The sequence below is a fragment of the Plecotus auritus genome (genome assembly GCF_963455305.1).
Source record: "Plecotus auritus genome assembly, chromosome: 6".
NCBI lineage: Eukaryota > Metazoa > Chordata > Mammalia > Chiroptera > Vespertilionidae > Plecotus > Plecotus auritus.
This window is the reverse complement of record NC_137773.1, coordinates 160,625,342-160,645,257: the sequence shown is the minus strand read 5'-3', so window position 1 is coordinate 160,645,257 and position 19,916 is coordinate 160,625,342. Positions and strand designations below refer to the sequence as shown.

At 40.8% G+C, this 19,916-nt stretch overlaps 1 protein-coding gene across 6 annotated transcripts in view; it reads right to left on the bottom strand.

The window, feature by feature from the left end:
- RARB (retinoic acid receptor beta) overlaps positions 1-19,916 on the bottom strand; it is a 728,677-nt gene that overhangs the window by 186,206 nt on the left and 522,555 nt on the right. For all 6 annotated transcript variants that reach the window (XM_080674944.1, XM_080674948.1, XM_080674945.1 and 3 more), the window contains one exon: positions 8,431-8,579. In XM_080674944.1, the coding sequence (XP_080531070.1) occupies positions 8,431-8,579 (149 nt within the window). The remainder of the gene's footprint in view (positions 1-8,430; positions 8,580-19,916) is intronic.

The window sequence follows — 19,916 nt, the reverse complement described above, 5'->3', positions numbered from 1 at the left end:
AGAATCACAGCACATAGCACATGCGCTGTTTAAATCCTTGCCCCTTCATTCATCCCTACATTCAATAAATATTTACTATGTACCTACTATGGACTTTCTAGAAACATTGGGAATCAACATTAGGAACGAAATCCATAAAAACCTTTCGTTTCCTGCATATACAATTTAATTCTGAGTTCATTCTGATTTTGTTTTTGTAGAAGAGGGATTAAACTACAGATCTCCTATTTACCTCAGAGTGATATTGTGAAGACTAAGGAATAGGTCCATGAAAGGCCTTTAAATATGTTATGAGCTCAAGACATTGCGATCTAAGGTGTTTTTTTCCCCTATTTCTTGTATAAGTTAAGGCAGCCACAAATTCAAATGCAGCACAAAAGTTTGCCTGTGTATTTGCTTCACCAGAAGCTGCTCTCTGAGTGGGAGTAGGAGGCTGTGAGACTTGGCCATGAGGACACACCAAAGCACAGTCTACTCAGATCTGACCCTGGGTCACAGCTCAGGAAGTTTTTTTCCTTAAATTTAGAAATTGAAAATTTAAGCAATAAAATATCCACACGCCTTAAAAAAACACCTTTAATTCCTATTCCTAGAACCTGTCTCTAGAAGATGTTTAATAAGTGTCTGATGAATGAGAGAATAAATAAATTCTCCATCTTTGGTGGATTTTAATAAAGAGAATAGCTCATTGGGTCTATAAGCGGACCTACTACTCTGGTTCAGGGACTATAGTAATGAACTTGATGGCAGGCTTCATAATTCAGTTTTAGCTACTACACGGGCAGACGTTGTCATGTTTTTGTTATTGCCTTTCATCTGTGATATTGTTCTTGGGGCCCGATACGGCAGCAAACCTCTCACCAGAAGCAACTAGCGGGGTGGGCAAAGCCAAAAATGTTCTCCAAGCAGAGCACAATGTTCATGTTTATCCAGGCCAATTAAAAACAAAAAAGCAATGTAGTTTGAAATGGCCTTGGTCAAATAAAATCACTAAGCACATTTAATAGTCTTTACTAGAAATTCTAAAATTAAGTATAGACATCCATCTTCTTGATTGCAAAACTTTCTGTGCCTGACCGCACTACTTGCTGGCTGCCAGGAAAGAAAACAGCCCAGCAGCCCAACACTACCATGGAGATGAGGGCTCCCATCTTCAGAGACAAGGCAAACAAAGGCAGATGAGAAACTGGACAAAATTAGCCCTGAGGGACCGTGGGGTCTAGTGGAGTTTAATCTCTTAAAGGCTGCTTTAAATAGAAGGCTACCAATGTGACCTTGAGCAAGCATTTCCTCTGCGCCCTAGCGGAGAAGGCACGCCACCGTGGCTGCACCCGGCCTCACCCCAGGGGCTCACATGTGGGCTGGACAGTGGCTCCCAAATGCTGGCTTATGGATGGGAAGTTTCCACCCATCAGTGGCAAAGCAGAGAGAGCAAGGACAAAGCACCAGTTGGGAGCGTGCCCATGGGTGGGTCCCATTGGCTAACTGTCCCTTCTTAGGAAAAGACCGACTTGTGAGCTCTTCCTTTTTTTTTTTTTTTAAAGTTTTGTTGTAAAAATGTCATTTCTTTTATGAAATGATTAAAAAAAATAGGGTTGTTTTTCTTTTAAGTATGCCCCCACCTGTTTGTGTTTTTATTTTGTTGCCCCATGAAACCCCCTATCTAGACCACAACACGCCACTCCTGCCTACCTTCTGTTTCAAAGTGGCTGAAGCAATGGGGTGTTCCTCAAAAGGCATAGGATTTCAATTCTAGCCCTCGCAAAGGCAGGCTGTGTGACCTTGGCCAAGTTTCTTAACTTCTCTGAACCTTGGTTTCCTCCTCTGTAAAATGGGGATTGTAAAGTTTACCCCCTTGCAGGGCTGCTGTAAGATTTAAATTAAATATGGGCATAAAATGCCCAAGTGCCTGGGTTAGAGTAGGTATCCGATAAGGGCAATTTTTCCTTCCCCCCAGACTTGCAAACACCAGGGACTCCCATGCCATATGAGCCATCCCTAACAAGAAATCAGTTCACCGTTTTAGTGTTCCTATTTGGCAAAGCACTGGATTCAAACTTGTGGATTTGCTTTCATTTTGCAGATTTGCTGAGGCCCAGACAAGGCAATGGATACAGCCCACAGTCGAAGAAATGCCCCCAGGATCCAGTGTTCAGTTTCTGACCTAAAATACTTTCCCTTTTTACTCACACAGATGGTTCCTTCTCAGTCAAGAGACCTCACCTGACCCTCTGTCAAATCAGATCCTCTTCAAGTATTCTTTACCTTACCATCCTGTTCATTTCTTTCCAGCTTTGCATTGTTTATCACCCATCCGCTTGTACAAGACAGTAAGTTCCAGGAGAAACTTGTCTATCGTGTGTTCTCTGTTGTATCTGCAGCACCTTGCACAGGCCCTGAAACTTAGTAGGTGTTTCGTAAATATATGCTGAAGGATGACGGAATGGTGAATATACTAGTAGTTGTCCAAAGAGACTTACCCATAAAACCGGGGAATAAGAGAAGACCCCATATAATCAAATGCTAGCTCTGGTATACTCACCCCATTGCAAAATGACTCTGGCACTTTTCCTCTTAAGAATTGCAACTATATCTCCACCCACTGGATCTGGACTTGACCGTGTAACTGGTTTGACCAATGGGACATTAGCAAATGTGATGCAACCAGGGGTTTGCACAATGATGATGTCTTGTCTTACTAATGGGAACCCATCCACCACCATGTGAACAAGTCTAGGCTAGGCTAATGGATGAGGAACAACAACATGGGAGGAGGATACAGTCATCCTGCCAAAGCCACGGTCCTGTGAGTGAGGCCATCCTAGACCGCCTGGCCCAAGCCAAGCCAGCCCAGACAAAAAGATCTATACAGAATTATAGCAAATAATAAATGTCTATTGTTTTAAGCCAACAAGCATTTGGGTTACTTGTTAAGCAGGAAGAGCTAACTGGCACAGCAGCTCATAGAATACATTCCCAAAACCACTCCAAAGTAAGATGCCAGGTGCTTTGGAAAGTAGCTCACTTATCAGAAAACTAGAGGCCCGGTGCACAGATTCGTGCACCGGTGGGGTCCCTCAGCCTTGCCTGCAGGGATCGGGCCAAAACCAGGGATCGGGCCAAAACCAGCTCTCCGACATCCCCCAAGGGGTCCTGGATTGCAAGAGGGTGGTTCTCGAGTGATGCACCCAGGAATCGGGCTCCCTCCTCTCTGGTTCTGGGTGCATCACCCAAGAACCGCAGTTGCCAAGTCACCGCAGCTTGGCAGCTCCTGCATTGAGTGTCTGTCCCCTGGTGGTCAATATGCGTCAAAGCTACTGGTGAGATGGTTGAACGGTGGGATGGTTGCTTAGGCTTTTATGTATATAGATTAGTAATTTCTCTGATTTTGGGAGATAAGGAAGTGGAAGCTGAGTGAGAACAAAGAGGTGGAGGAATACCAGACAGGGAGAGTGGTTTAAAGCTCCCTCTATGAAGCCCTGGACAAATGGGCAACTCTTGCTTGGCAACTCTTCTTAAGCAAGTGGGGGGCGGGAAGGGCAGCAGCCCCAAGCCTGCAGTCCACTGGAACCAGCTGGCCTGCCACCTTTGGCACGGGTGCTTTGCACTATCAGTTCTGAGTTTTAGAAACTGTAAGAAATGACACACCATCATATACTTTAGCAGATGCCAGGAAACTAGGCCCAAGAGCCAAATGTGACCCACTGCTTGTTTTTGTAAATAAAGTTTTACTGGAACATAGCCATACCCATTCCTTAACATATTGCCTATGGCTGCTTTCACGCTGCAGGGTAGAGTTGTTGCAACAGAAACCCTATGGCCTTCAGAGCCTAAACTGTTTACTATCTGGCTCTTTACAGAAACAATTTGCCAACCCCTTTACTAGGGTAATCAGGGGAGGTTCCATGGAGTGGTTGGGTCTTAAGCTGAGACTTAAAGGAAAGAGTGTTCCTTTTGGTATAAAGAAATGGGAATTTCTGAAAGAACATTACAAGAACCAGTACTAAGATTGTAAGTGATGTTACAGCACGATGTGCAAAAGTCATTATAAGTTAATGCTAATACAAATAATATCTAAGCACATATCCCACTTCACATGTGCCAGGTATTATTATTCTATGTGCTTCATAGTCATTCATGTTATCCTCATGGCATTATTATCTTCATTTTTCCAAACGAGAAAAGAGAGACACCGACTTAAAAATGCTTTCCCAAAGTCACAAAGCCAGCAAGTGCCTAGCGAGGATTCAGACCCTGGCATTCTCACTCAGGCTCCCGTCTCTTTGAAAGCTACAAAAATGGAAATGTAAAATATGACCAAGGCCCAAGTTGTGCATAAATTCTAGCTATGAGCAATGAAACAGCTTCTTACATGAAAATCAGCTTTATTACTATATACCACACTACATGTTCATTTTATGTAGTCTTTGTCCTCTGCAAAAAATTGTCATTGCTGAGCTGGAAATCCCCAAAAATGGTGCATCTCTATGGCTCATCCAGTGGTTATGTTGCCAGGGTGATGCTGTGTCAACATAGCAGCCACTGGCCATTCCCATAGGTGGACCAGAACCTGCTCATTAAACCTGAGGCTGAGACTGCCACCTACTTCCTAGAAAGAATGTTCTCTTCCCCAAACAATAATCAATAAGCTCATTCCGATAGCAACAGGTAGGAGCCACTTCTTTAAGAAGGCCATTGCTTCTTAAAATTATCAACTGGGTTCTGTTGGGTGTCCTACATTAGAGCAGAGGCCAAAGGATGGGCCGGCTCTTATAGGTCCACCAGGGCCCCAGGTGCTGGGAGCTCAAAATGGTACCAAGCATGGACCCATTATGAACAACCAAATTAAATACAGGCAGAATTCCAGATAGAAGTTGTTTCTTGACTCATTACCTTATTATCACAAGGGAGAAATTTCTAACAGACAGTTTCCAATTAGATTAGCCTTTACAGATTAACAGAGCTTAAATTTATATCCCTTTTCTACAGGGCATTTTGATAATTTTTGCATCAAAAGCCTTAAAATTGTATAAAGCCAATGACCTAGAAATTCTACTTGTACTAACTTACCTCAAGGAAATTACCAGATACATACTTTGAATCTATTCATTAAAGCATTAGGTTATAACAGAAAAACACTGGAAACACCCTAATTGCACAATAGGTGATTAAATAAATTATGGTATAACCATAAACCACTACATTTATAGTATAACCATAAGAACTATACAGCTTGCCCTAGCCAGTCTGGCTCAGAGGATAAAGTATCGGCTTGCGGACCAAAGGGTCCCAGGTTTGAGTCTGGTCATGGGTTGTAGGCTCCATCCCCCCGCCCCCACCACCCCGCCCCAGTAAGGGGTGTGCAGGAGGCAGCTGATCAATGCTTCTCTCTCATCGTTGATGTTTCTATCTCTCTCTCCCTCTCCCTTCCTCTCTGAAATCAATTAAAAAACAACAACTATACAGCTTAAATTGTGGTCATGAAAGATTATTAAAAACCAGGTTAAAACCAGTGTGCAAGGTAAAATTCTATTTTTGCAAGAAACAAAAATAGCAACATCATATACACATAGAAAAACAGGATTAGTAGGGAATTTCTCCCAGGGTGGAACTATGGTTGTTTTCATTTTGTACTTTTTATACAATAAACTCTGTACTGCATTGGTACTTTAAAAAAATGATAATAATTCTTTTCCTTTGGTTATTACATTATACTTTCACATTCTCCTGTTTTTCAGTTCTGTGAATTTTGTCACTGCCTTTTCCCAGCAAGCGAAAATGCTGACCAGTCTTTTCCAAAGGGAAAAGGCAGTCCATGTTTTCAGAGACCCGCCCCCCAGGCAAAAATCCTCAAATTTGACAAGTAACAGGCGAGCTCATCTGACCTTACTGGGCTTATTGCTCTGTTAAAAAGACTTATCAGAATATGACTTGGAACAGTTTAACCAAGTGTATCAAAGTTGTTTGTGCTGATATGGGTTTTGTTTTTATTGGGGGTTTTCCTAAAAAGAGTCAGAATCCTAAATTAAAACAAGAGATTCAGGGAATTAGCTAACAGCTGATTAAAACAGTTTGTTCCATGAAGATTGCGGGGCAGCTTGATCTGTAGGGCCTGGAATCTGGCATGATGAGAAGAGTCATGCTGGGTAATTTCTTTCCCAGGACATAATGGGAACAGGTAAGCTGAGTTACAACCTCCATAAGATTTCTGGACATGAGATGACTTAAACGTTTTTGAAATTAAGGAGTGCCTTTTCATTTAACTTTCAAATGAGTACTAGAAGAGTATTATTTTGTTGTCGTTGTTAATCCTAATCCAAGGATATTTTTCCATTGATTTTTAGAGAGAGTAGAAGGGAGGGAGGAGACAGAGAGAGAGAGACACATGGATTGGTTGCCTCCCACATGAGTTCTGATCAGGGCCGGGGATCGAGCCTACAACTGAAGTACGCAGCACCCTTGACTGGAAGCAAACCCGGGACCCTTTAGTCCATGAACTGACGCTCTGTCTATTGAGCAAAACCAGTTAGGGCTAGAAGATTTTAATATTGCACAATATTATTTATATATTGGACAAAGTGAACTGGTATTCTGAAGCCTTCCCAAATCTCAGGACAAATTTAAATTCAGCTAGAGGTTACCAAACAATAAAGCAATAATTAGATGCACAAATATTTTGCTTTTTATCCATCTGCCAACTGGTTGCTGTGTTAACTTTCCTGACCACTATATCTGAGACTACTGAAGGAAAGGGAATTCCTTTAACCTAACCAATCCCAGAGCCAGAGATATATACCTAAGTCTTTAATGAATTTTCCCTAACTGGCCTTACCCTGTAAAATAATACATGTTTATTCAAACGATTTGAAAGAAGGGGAAATACACATAGTTTCATTGAGAGGCTGAGTGACATTTATGTGTTTGTTCAACCCCCTCTCTATGACAGGTTGTGTGTGAGATGCTGGGCAATAGAGAGTCCTATCCACTGTGTATACATAGGCAGTTAGACATGCAGTGTGGTAGAGTGAATGTAAAAATAACCCGTTTTCCTCCTTCTGTATTCCTGCCTCTTATAATATCACTTTGCAGCTCCTCAAATTGAGAAGTTGAGTTTATGTTCCAACCTCTTGAGTATGGACTGGCCTGATGACTTGCTTGGGCCAAGGGAACCTGTCAGAAGTGACCGTGAGCCACTTCTGAACCTAGGCCTTCAGAGACCCGTGTGCTCTTGTTCTCTCTCCTGGACCCCTGCCTATGTGAATGGCCAGGGCCAGCCCAATGGGAATGAGAGGCCACATGGAGGAGAGCTGAGCAGAGTAGAGGGTCCCCAGCCCACTCGCCAATCTGCAGCTGACCAGAGATACACGATGGATACACAAAGCACCCGGAGGAGCCTGGCCTAAAGTGCTGACCCAGAGAATTGTAGGCTAAATAAAAAGTTATTGTTTTAAGCCACTCGGTTTTAGGATGGTTTGTTACACAATAGTGCCTGACCAATACACACAGGAACAACAAGTGCTAACGCTGACAAACCAAATACCAGGTGCCATAAAGCACTTGATGGGAGCACCTGTGGGATTATTCCAACCTGTTTACCATTACCAATGGATCAGGCAATGTAGGTATATAAACCACAGACCTGAACACCCATCGGAGAGAACACAAAGAGGCTGTCTATCTAGGGAAGGGCTGCCTCAAGACAGCCATAGTTCCTTTGAAAAACTGTCTACGGATGAGTTGGATTTGCCTGTGAAGTCATTCTTTGTTTCTTCTCTCTCTCTCTCTAAAAAAAAAAAGCTCTTTCACTCAATTAAGCCTGTTGGATTCGATAACAATTGTCTAGCTTGATTCAAAGCAGCCATATCCTCCCTGACACATGTTCGGCCTCCACCACTCTGGAGGCTGGAATTTTAAATCCAGTCCCCCTGAATTTATGACACACACACAGTAGCAAGTCCCTACAGGCTGAAAATCAAACTGTAATTCAAAGGCCATGGGGCTGAGGAAACAGCCAGAAGATAAATCCCAATTTCAACCTTGGATTCTCTGCAAGTTGATTCAGTGGCCTGTCAGTCATATTTAAAAATAAAATAAAACTACAGAGACACCCGATGGCACATTTTAAAGAGAAACAGGAGTATGCTTTTCAGAACTCCTTCAAACGGCTCTTATTACCTGAAAGGGGCTGTTATGAGTTATTGTAAGGGCCCGAGAACACGTGGCCCCCATCCGTCATCTGCAGAAGTTTCTGAATTTTTAACGAATGAGATATAAGTAAGGAATGAGACCATTAAAGGCCACCGAGGCCACCGCGCTGATTGAAGGTGATGTTACAGATGTCAAAGCAGCCCATTTCTGGAGCTGGGAGGTCACTGCCATGGAGCACGTGGAGAATGAGAGCGCGCCAGGCACAGAGCCCTGGGAACTCACCTTGCAGCCCTCGCATGCGCTGACCCCATAGTGGTACCCCGATGATTTGTCCTGGCAGACGAAGCAGGGTTTGTATACGCGAGGGGGAGGAAGTGGAGACGGTGGACTCGGGACGAGTTCCTCAGAGCTGGTGCTCTGGGTTTCAATCGCTGCAATGGAGATGGGGTGGGGGGAGAAAAAGAGAAAATGGATTTCAGTTCATTTCTGTTTTACCAGTGAATTCATAGACCTCTACCCCAAATCCAGCAACAACACTCGCAAAGAAAGGCCCACAAAACCAGTGGTCACTGTAGGCACAGCATTGGGATACTGACACTGATGGGGTGCTCAACAGTTTACAAAGTAACCCCGTATGTCTCTTTCTCCCATTGCAAGAGAGACAATTTTATCACCATTTCACCCTGAAGAGAAATAGTCAGAGGCGTACAGTGACTTGTCCAAGATCAAAAGGGCAGTGGTAGAGCCAAAACAGAGTCATATCGTGTACTGCAAAGGCCAGGCTCTTTCTACCCTTCAGTTTACTGTCGGAAGCTGCCCATTGTCCTCTGAGACATTGGTCGCTGAAGCAACTTCCACCTGTCAATCTTATGTAAATCCTTGCTGATTGGCTATTACTGGCTATGGGTGGATCCCAAACCTTAATAAAAGGGATTACAAGGCCAGAGGGAGGGGTAGTCCTCCCCCTTGAGGTGGGCTCCCACCTGGCCCCAATATTCCCAAATTAATACTTTTCTAGTCTCTTTCATTTGTGTGCGGCCTCCTCCAGAACCCGAACCCTGAACCTGAACCCTGAACCACGCGGGACGTGAAAGGGGTTCTCGCAACTGGTGCCCAAACATGGAACATCTGGAGGAGATGATATTTTTCACCTAGAGCAGTGATTGGCAAATTCATTAGTCAACAGAGCCAAATATCAACAGTACAATGATCGAAATTTCTTCTGAGAGCCAAATTTTTTAAACTTAAACTTCTTCTAATGCCACTTCTTCAAAATAGACTCGCCCAGGCCATGGTATTTTGTGGAAGAGCCACACTCAAGGGGCCAAAGAGCCGCATGTGGCTCACGAGCCGCCGTTTGCCAACCACAAGCCTAGAGCGAAGGAAGGAAAAATACACCGAGAAAAGGTGTGGAAAAAATTCACTGCATGCAAAGCCCACGGCCAGCTATAGAAACCGGATCTGTAAGTAGGGTGGGAACGTCTTTTTCAGCCAGGCTAATGGGGAAAAATTAGGTTATAAAATAATGTGGTTTCTTGTTCAAATTAAAATCTTATTTTTTATTTGGAATCTAAAATCTGTAATGAGAAGTGAAACTCCACTGCTGAAACCGCCTCTGGTGCGGAGAAATTCAAAGGTGGCAGGAGAGGGCAGGGCTATCTGCTCTCCCGCAATGAGATTACTCAATGTTTTGTTTAAAAATTATGGAAGAACTCGCAGGGAAATGCAAATCTTGGCCAAACTGGGTGATAGTTATTACTTTGGAAAGTGAAAAAGAAAGAAAAAAATTTAAGATCTGTCTTTATCTATTAAGCATGAAAAGAAATGCAGCCAGATCTGTTACTGATGCTTCCCCCAGAGCTAGCAGGATGTGCGGGAAGGGAGACACGTGGCAATCCAATATGGAAGGCCACTCTCCCAGTATGCTAATTTAAAGTTTCCTTTCTCATCATGAAAAAGTTTTAAAAATTTAAAAATGTGTCTGGAATTTCTGTACTCATGGGGAGAGAAGACTGGCTTAAAAACAAATGCGTGCATGGTCCAATTTTTGGACATATTAGATAGGGTTTTAAGCTGGAATCTCTCTACAAGGGCTGCAGAAAGGAAAAACCCAGAACTGTTTGTTTTTTTCCTAAGAAAAATGGCGAAGTTGACCCAGGGAAAGAAATTCAAGCTTTTCTAGCTGTAGCAGGATTGGCATTTCCATAATAAAGAGTAGTTTTTAAAATGCTAATGAACCTCAGTCAAAGTTAACTTTTAAGGCCTTCAAGAAAATAAGTAAATTTGTCTCTTTTATAGAATTTATCCAAAGTAAATGCTTTAAAATAATTAGAATTGACTCTAGAATCTCAAAGAAATTGTTGAAATATAGGTAAATAATGTATTAATTATAAAAATCTAAGTAGCCCAGATGGAAACTGGCTACGCCCTTTGTTAATGGAGGAAGGGGTAGATGCCCTTCCCCCAGCAGACAGGTAATTCAGTTTCCTGCCAGCAGCCATCTTTAAAGAATGTGTTAATTTGCATTTGAATGGCTACAGGTTTGCTTCCACCAGCAGAACCAGCAGACAGGTAGACCAGTTTCCACCAGGAGCCATCTTTGAAAAGTGTGGTAATTTACATTCAAATAGACCAAACCTGGTTTTCCAGAGCCACTGGCAAATAAAAATTATAGTTTAAATTTGCCTCATGAGAAAAACCTAGAGGACAGAATTGAAGCTATTAATTGATTATGTCTTGGATTTTTCTTAGAAATGTAAAGTATTATTAATCTAGGAAATGCTAAATATATTTGACCTGCCAGCTTTAAAAGTTCAAAGTGCAAATTAAATTGGGAAAAAATGTGGTTGTGGTAATTAAATGCCTAAAGTATAAAAACTTATTTTTGAGAAAATTAAAATATTGTGTTTTCTCTAATAATTAGGAATTCAAAATATGTTGTTTATTGGTCTAATTAAAAAAGAAGGATTAATTCTGTGATTCCCAACTAAAAATTTTTAATATAAAGACCAGTTTAAAATCTAATTGATATCTTATAAAAAGTATTATAATCTTTAAATCATATATGGATATATATATATATGTATATATATATATATATATATTTGATGGTTTTTTTCATGTTAAAATTTCAAGGCTGTAACCGAGAGATGATTCTTGGGAAGCTCCAAGGGCGCCTGGAGTAATACAAGAAATTTATTCTCTCTTCTTCAAGGAAATATTTTAAATTTAACCAATCTAATATATTTGAAATTACATGGAAAGCTTTATCAAATAAAAATTAATAACTATATTTTAAATGCTATGAAGGTTTTGGCCTCTAAGAAGGGCAAAATGAAGTAATTAAATTTTTCTTAAAATCCAACAGCAGAATTTAAAATGACAAAAAGCCCCAAGCCACCTGCATTCTTAATTAAGCTAGAGGCGGGGCAACATTTGTGGCTTGTGAATCAGATGTAAACATTTACTAAATTTGCTTTGCTTTTTAAATGAAGATACTTACTTTAATTACTTAAATAAATTACCTTTTTAAATTATAATCAAGGTTTTCAGCTAAATATAAAGCCAATATTTTTATAAACAATTCTAATAAAGACCAGAAACTGCTAGTAAGATTTCTGTTTGTCTGCAGTGTAGTTTTGGCTTTAACAGTTTTTACAGTCACCGTGAGGACTGCCTGTCTTTGGCAGCTGCCATGATGGCCACATGGCTTGCCACTCCCCTGGGGGCTGCCATCTTGAAACCGTAAAGGCTAACCCCTTCCTTTGAATAAAGTTACTGAAGGCTTCCCATGATCCCTCTATATATGCAAATCAGACAATGGGGATACTCTTTAAAAATAAAATTCTAGCTTAATAAAAAGGAGAAATTTGAAAATTTTGAAATCTCTTTCACTGGTATTTACAGGATAAACTGTGGATTGTTATTAAAATATTAAATCTAATTCATACTAGTGGTCACCATAACCTTAAGAGAAATTGTTTCATGTGACAAAGATTTTTAAATGAAACTCTCTGTAGCCTGAAAATTATTTTGAAGGAAATAAAGAGAGGTTTCCTTCAAATGTCATAAGGATTGTAATTGAAAGTCAATATATTTGGCCTCTTGAACTAAAGTAAGTAATTTGTGTTTTTGCCTACCTGACAAAGTTTATATGAAGTTACAAAAAGAAATTGACAGCCAGTTTGAAATTGAATTGCCATGGCCTAGAGCAAAGAATATCCTTACATGATATTATTCTACAATGTCATTATAATTTTTCCCAGATTTGTGTTACCCCCATTACCTATAACAGTACCTCACACCCTTGGGAATCAATAAAAAATCATCTTCTTGGTGCTTGGAGACAAAGGTAACACAACTCTTGATATTTTAGAATTACAACAGCATATTGTACAATTATCCCAAACAAACTTACAAACTAATTCTTTGAATGTTTGGCAGCAATTTAAAAAGGACATGAAAAGATTTAATCCCTTACCCTGTGTAGAGGGCCCCCTGGGAAGGCACCTGAGCATTCTATATTGGCTCATCTTGCCCTTTTTGCCAAGAGGCACCATTTCTCACAATCCAATTGCCCACAGCTGTTGCCTGAGCTCTCTGTTCATGCTGAGCTTGAAGCCTCATGGTGGCTGGTACCATGGATCTGTCTCTTACCCAATTGTGTGAGCTGGGCCCTCCCTGGAGAAGAAACCTGGGTTCCCCAAGATATGTGATTAGTGCCTGGGCCCCGCCAGCAGGCGAGGGGATCCCAAGGCAGGTGCTGGGCGTGGAGGCCACGGGGGCATAGGCTACCAAGGAGACAGAACTGAACCTCATATCACCCTGCTTGGCCCCGGAGGATGGCTGGTTAGCCAGAGACGGGTAAGATTCCTCAGGGAAGGAACAACCTAAGACAGGCACAGTCACAGAGGGGCCATCAGGAGAGAACTTGGGGGTCAACAGAGGTGGGGCACAGACCCTCACCCCCCCCCAACTTTGCAGGGGCCTGAACCCTCACCCTTTCTGAGGGAGGTCTCCTGCCCCCATGGCTGCTTCGCTTCCCACGCCCAGCTCAGATCAGGACTCAGGTAACAGACAAGAGACTTGGCTGACAGCAGCTGCCCTATATCTAAATCCAGCCTAGCACCAGGAATGCTCAGGGCCTACTCAAGAATGCAAATAATCCTTTCCACTAATATTTACAGGGTAAACTAAGATTGTTGTTAGAGTATGAAATTTGACAGTAAAATAGTAGTTAAGTTTTCAGATTAATTTAAATTGGCTAATTGAAATAAGTTTAATTGTACTGGACAAAAAGCTGTTCCTGAAGTAGTAACTAAAATTTTTATTGGTAGTTCATCTCATGGTAAAATTGCTTAACATGCTATGAACCTAAAGCAGTCATATTTTTGTTATCAAGAATGCATTATAAAATTTCCAAAAGCCTCCTAATAATTAAATAAAAAAAGGGGGGGATAGTGGAGTAATATCATGTAAGGAAAAATATCCTGTAAGTAAATTACATCTAGAAATTTTTTACTTTAGAAAATTAATTTTCATTTTTAATGCTAACAGCAAGACACCCATGAAAAACACACATGGTGTCAAAATAAGCCAAAGGAAAATCGTTTGGGCAAAAATAAAAAGGATCCCAAGTCAAATTTATAGAAAATATTCCTTTATTAACTTTTGGTGGAGAATATGTTTGTATATTTTCAGAAAACAACTCCAAGACCATGTGGATTCCTGCAACAGAGAGGAATTGACAGGACTGCTCCAGCCATGAAGACAAGAGGAGAAACAGTCCAGAGATGGAAGATACTGACGATGCCTTACCATACTAGCAGTCAGCAGCTGTGCGTCGCTGCAGGTTGCCAGGACCAAACCAGAGAGGGTCAGACCTGCATTGCCACCATTTGTCCACCATCCAGAACGGAAATATCATTGCTGACATGTACACATAAGGAACTGTTTGACATTGAAATTGGGACTCAAAACTATTGGACATTGAAATTGGGACTCAAAGAACTATTGGCCCAGAAAGAAACTTACTACAGAGTGATTCATTTGCCTCTCAGCATAACCATTATTGCTTGTCTCATTTTTTGTTCTTATATGTTTATTTTTAGTCTGCAGCTGCAAGATTTTTTTAAAGAAAAGAAATGGGGGAGATGTCGGAAGCCGCCCATTGTCCTCTGATTGAGACATTGGTAGCTGAAGCAACTTCCACCTGTCAATCTTATGTAAATCCTTGCTGATTGGCTATGGGTGGATCCCAAACCTTAATAAAAGGGATTGCAAGGCCAGAGCAAGGGATAGTCCTCCCCCTAGAGGTGGGCTCCAGCCTGGCCCCCAGTATTCCCAAATTAATACCTTTCTAGTCTCTTTCATTTGTGTGTGGCCTCCTCCAGAACCCAAACCCTGAACCTGAACCCTGAACCGCATGGGACATGAAAGGGGTTCTTGCATTTTCTCAGCTTCTCATTGAGATAGAGTCTAAGAAATAACTCGTTTGAGCCTGTTGTTCATTTAACCAATAGCAAATTTCCTGAGGACAAATGAAGAAAATGCCCCAAGTTGCCATTCTTCAAGCACATGGGGAGGGCCTCTGGCATGCATCCATAACCGATCTTCATTAATAATAATATTGGCAAGACCTTCGCTACTCAAAGAGGCCTCCCGGGACCCACAGCATCAGCATCACTTCAGAACTTAGTAGAAAACATGGTATCAGACCCCAGCTCAAATCTATGGAATCAGAATCTGCATTTTAACAAAACCCCAGGAGAGCAAATGTACAGCTAGTGTTTGAGGACCCCTGCTTTGCACTAATGATGACACAGAGTCATGTTGATCTTTAGTCCAGATTTAAAAAGATGGAATTCCCCCATTTCATTGTTTAATCACTCAAATTCCATGGGAAATAGAAATTCCTAGAACTTAAGTATTCTACAATACCTACTGTACATGTTTTATGTACAAATAAAGCCCAGCCCTATTCCTATCATAGGCAAAAATGTTCATAAAGTCTGATGGATATAGGAAAAGTAGTAAAATGATCAATAAATGTTCTAGAATCTTCTAATGTCCAAATCACTTGACAACAGAAGATTTCTCAGTGTATAAAAATTCCAGTTGTTTCACTGTCCCTAGTCTCCCAGAGTAGATATTCTGCTAACTGAATTGTCCTATAACCAAACTTTCAGCAAGTTGAGTCAACTCATCCACTACACCAGAGGTTGGCAAACTGAGGCTCGCGAGCCACATGCAGCTTTTTGGCCCCTTGACTGTGGCTCTTCCACAAAATACCTCGGCCTGGGCAAGTCTATTTTGAAGAAGTGGTGTTAGAAAAAGTTTAAGTTTAAAAAATTTGGCTCTCAAAAGAAATTTCGATCATTGTACTGTTGATATCTGGCTCTGTTGACTAATGAGTTTGCCAACCACTGCACTAGACACACTTAATAAAACCTCATCTCGCAATCCTGCTGCCACACCAGGCTATGAATTCACCTCAACTACTGCAATAACCTCTTCACTGTATCTACTCCTCTATGCTGGAGTCCATTCTTCAAACAAGCAGTAAGATAACTGTTCAAAAAGTTAAAATCAATCCCTTTCACTTACCTGCCCTAAAACTCTTTGATAATCACCAATTAGATCAAAGCCCAACTCCTTGCTATGTCCTATGAAGCTCTACATGATATGGCCATTAGCAATATCAAGGGTTCTCCTAACTTATTAACCTCTAAACATTTGGCTTCTATTCTATCTCTTGAATAGGACAAGCTCTTATACCAACTTAAGGCAAATGAATATTTGAATATTTGCTACATGGAAATTCTCAAACTTTCACGCCTCTGGTTCCTTCCCACCTCTTAGATCTTAGAGGTAATGTCACCTTCTCAGAGAAGACGTCTCTGAGTAAAATGCCCTACCCCATTCCTCACTCCAAGCCATTATTTATTTTTAATTTCTATAAAATTCCCTAACTTTAGAAAGTTTGTGTGCACATTTATATTATACCTCTGCCACACCCTCCAGGATGGGTATAATGAGGCCAAAGCACTTATCTATATTGTTTACAACTGTGTTCCAGGCCTAGAAGAGGTCCTGACACATAATAGGTAAATAATCAATAAATATTTGTTGAATTGATAATTCTTTTTCTTTATAAACACTAAGTGTCCCTCTAAGTCATGAAATTATAAAACTGGAAATCAAATAGCTTTCATATGCTCATTTGCTTACTTAAAAAAATAAGTATCCTTTTAGAATAGAATCACTTATTATTTTAGAATTTTTATCATTCGAAAGAATCTTGGAATGAATTCATTAGATTAGCACGGGTCTAGTAGATAACCCTATTAGAGTCTTCATTGGTTAGAACAGAGGTATCTGGAATGAAGAAAGCCCCTACTCTGCACAGCTTGGCACAATTATATCAAATGTTCTACAGATGGGTTGGCATATGAGATGTCCCTAAAGCTTATCAGATCACTTATTTGGCTGTAAATGCAAAAACATTCCTCATACTTATCAGCTTCACGGAAAGCAAATGAGTAATAATAACATCAAGAAGAAAACAGTACTTGTTAAAAGTACAAAATAATATATCACTCTTTGTTCAAATAAACAAAAAAACTAACAACAACAAAAAAACACACACAAGTTCATCCACAAGTTTTTCACTCAGAGAGAAACCCTGTTATCATCTTGGCATACGCCTTCCAGGCCATTTTCCTATACATACAAATGCTTTGGGTTTGTTTACTAAAATGGAATTGTACTATAGATTCTTCTATTTGGGACTTAGTTTAACTTTTTCTGTTAGTTTATTTCCTTGTCAAAAAATGTTTCCCCCCAGAAACATTCCATTAGGATGAATATCTTTGCAGCTAATCTCAGCACATCTCTATTTCCTTAGGATAAATTCTCAGAAGTGGAATTATTCACTCAAAGTGGTGGTTATTTAACAATTATTTTGTTAGTTTTCAATTCATGTTGATAAATTGACTTCTAGAAAGGCTGTGTCAGTTAACACTCCTGAAATCGGTAACTGAATCTTCCCTGGATGCTTCCCAAAGCTTCTGGATGGGTTCTACTTGTGTGCCTCCACTTCTGTCCAAGCACTTCCCCAACGCCGACAGAGCCACGTGGCCACCACTGTGACCAATCCTGCATTGTGTTCTCTACGGAAGCAGTGTATGTGTTTGTGTGTGTGTTTGTGGTGGTGGTGGTGGTGGGGGGGGGTTTCAATGTCCTACTCACTCATGTAGAACAGCTAATCTAGCTTGACTAGGGAAGTTGTAAATAGAATTGTTAGGGCTGGATTCAGTTGTCAGAGCTATGCCCTGAATTTCAAAAGTGGGTGGTAGTTTCCATAAATATGTCACTTCAAATACATGTACTCAAGGGAGTCCAGCATAGGTTGGAAAAACACTTTTTCTAAGGATGAGAGCCATGTATAATAAATAAATGAATCTAGAAGGCTTTTCCTGAATAGCTGCCATGAATGGAAATGTGCTATTGTAAGCCATCAATTGTGAAGGCTCTGGACTTTTATGAAGGCTGTGGTGATTTCACCTGTGCCGCTATGAACTTTCCCATATCTGCACAATGGATGTTCACCTCCTCCATGGTTTATTTTTGCTGAGTGACTATAACATGCCAAGCATTGTGTTACATGCCATGGACAGTGCGTGGTATCATCCCCTTAGCCTTGACAAGTTTGGTCTAATAGAGAGTAAATGAACGGTTCAAATATAACAGTAGTTCCCAGACTTGGCTATATATTAGAACTATCGGGGGAGTTTTCAACCATCCTAAGGCACAGATTTTATTCAGACCTGTTATGCCAGAATGTCTGGGAGTAGAAACCAAGCATGAGCATGCTTTTTTTAAAAAACAAAATATTCCCAGGTGAATCCAAATTGCAGCAGTTTGGGAACTACTGGTATTATAATAACAAAGTAAGTTTCAAGGATATTCAGCCCAGGAGAAATCAAGGGAGGCTTCCCAGAGGAGATGACCAGGCTGTGTTTTGACAGGTAAATTGATTCTTTCTACTGTGGGTTGCATTTGAATCATATGAATGCCATAAATGAATCCCACACAAACCTCAACAGAAAAGGCATATATATGACAAGAAATAATCATGTTCAGAATTTCCCACTTGTAGTAAAGAATATGTGTGCCTTCATATATTCAAATATCACCCTCAAAATTGGTGATCTGTAGCTCTTTATTTCCTCCATGTGGCCTATAACACTGAGAATAATGAAAGAAAGAAAGAAAGAAAGAAAGAAAGAAAGAAAGAAAGAAAGAAAGAAAGAAAGAAAGAAAGGAAGAAAGAAAGGAAGAAAGAAAGAAAGGAAGGAAGAAAGGAAAAGAAAAGAAAGGAAGGAAGAAAGAAAGGAAGAAAGGAAGAGAAAGAAGAGAGAGAACGAGGGAGGGAGGGAGGAAGGGTCACAATGGTTTAATCAGACTGCTAAAGCTAGTCTTAAACTCTCCACGGCAAGTTCTAGAATTATAGATTACAGCCAGGATATGGATATGGCATCTATATAAAAGTAGATTCCTACAAGTGCTGGCGAGGATGTAGAGAAAAGGAAACCCTAGTACACTGCTGGTGGGAATGCAGACTGGTGCAGCCATTATGAAAAACAATATGGAATTTCCTAAAAAAATTAAATATGGAACTGCCATTTGACCCAGTGATCCCACTTCTAGGAATATATCCTAAGAAACCCAAAGCCCTAATCAGAAAGAATGTATGCACCCCTATGTTCATAGCAGCGAAATTTACAATAGCTAAAATCTGGAAACAGCTCAAGTGCCTGGATAAACAGTTGTGGTACATTTATACCATGGAATACTATGCAGCAGTGAAAAAGAAGAATCTTTTACCCTTTGAGACAGCATGGAGGGACCTGGAGAATATCAGGCTAAGTGAAATAAGTCAGTCAGAGAAAGACAAGTATCACATGATCTCACTCATATGTGGAATCTAAGTAACAAAATAAACTGATGAATAGAGTGGATCCAGAGACATGGAAGCATGGAACAGAGTGGGGAATCTCAGAGAGAAGGCAGGGGAGGGTGGCGAGGGGTGGAAGGTAATCAATCAAAGACCTTGTATGCATAGATGCATAACCCATGGACAGAGACAATAGGGCACTGAAGGCCTGAGGTGGGGGGTGGGGCAGGAGGGGGATAGAGGGGATTAAGAGGGGAAAAAGGGGGACATATATAATACTTTCAACAATAAAGAATAATTGAAAATAAAAAAATAAAAGCAAATTCCTACTTTAATGCAACCTCTGGCCTTTTGATAATGTAGCAAAATACTTTGGCAAAGTTTATTAGTGTTCCTCTTCCCCTGTTGTCCCCCCACCCCCACCCCCACCACTAAGACAGTGGGAAACAAGGGGGGCAGACAGCCTAATGGCTCCCCTTTCACTAGTCACTTTGGTATTTAAGGTAGCTACAGAGTGCTTGGCCATTGATCTGCTCCCTGTCATCCTGCTTAAATCAATAATCTATTAGTCCGTTTAAATTAGAGTTAGATTCATCAAATGCCCTTGAGAGGCCTCAAACATTTTGTTCCTTATTCCAGGCAAGCCCCATCAGTCTATGGAATGATAAAATTTTTGCTGGAAAACTCTGCAGGCTCAGCAGACAATGTGCCCTGTATTAGCTCATTCAGCGATCTCAGGCAGGCCAAAAACGCAGTTTTTAGACTTCCCAGCGGGGAGAAAGAGGCTTTGTGTCATTCAGCCAGACAACTG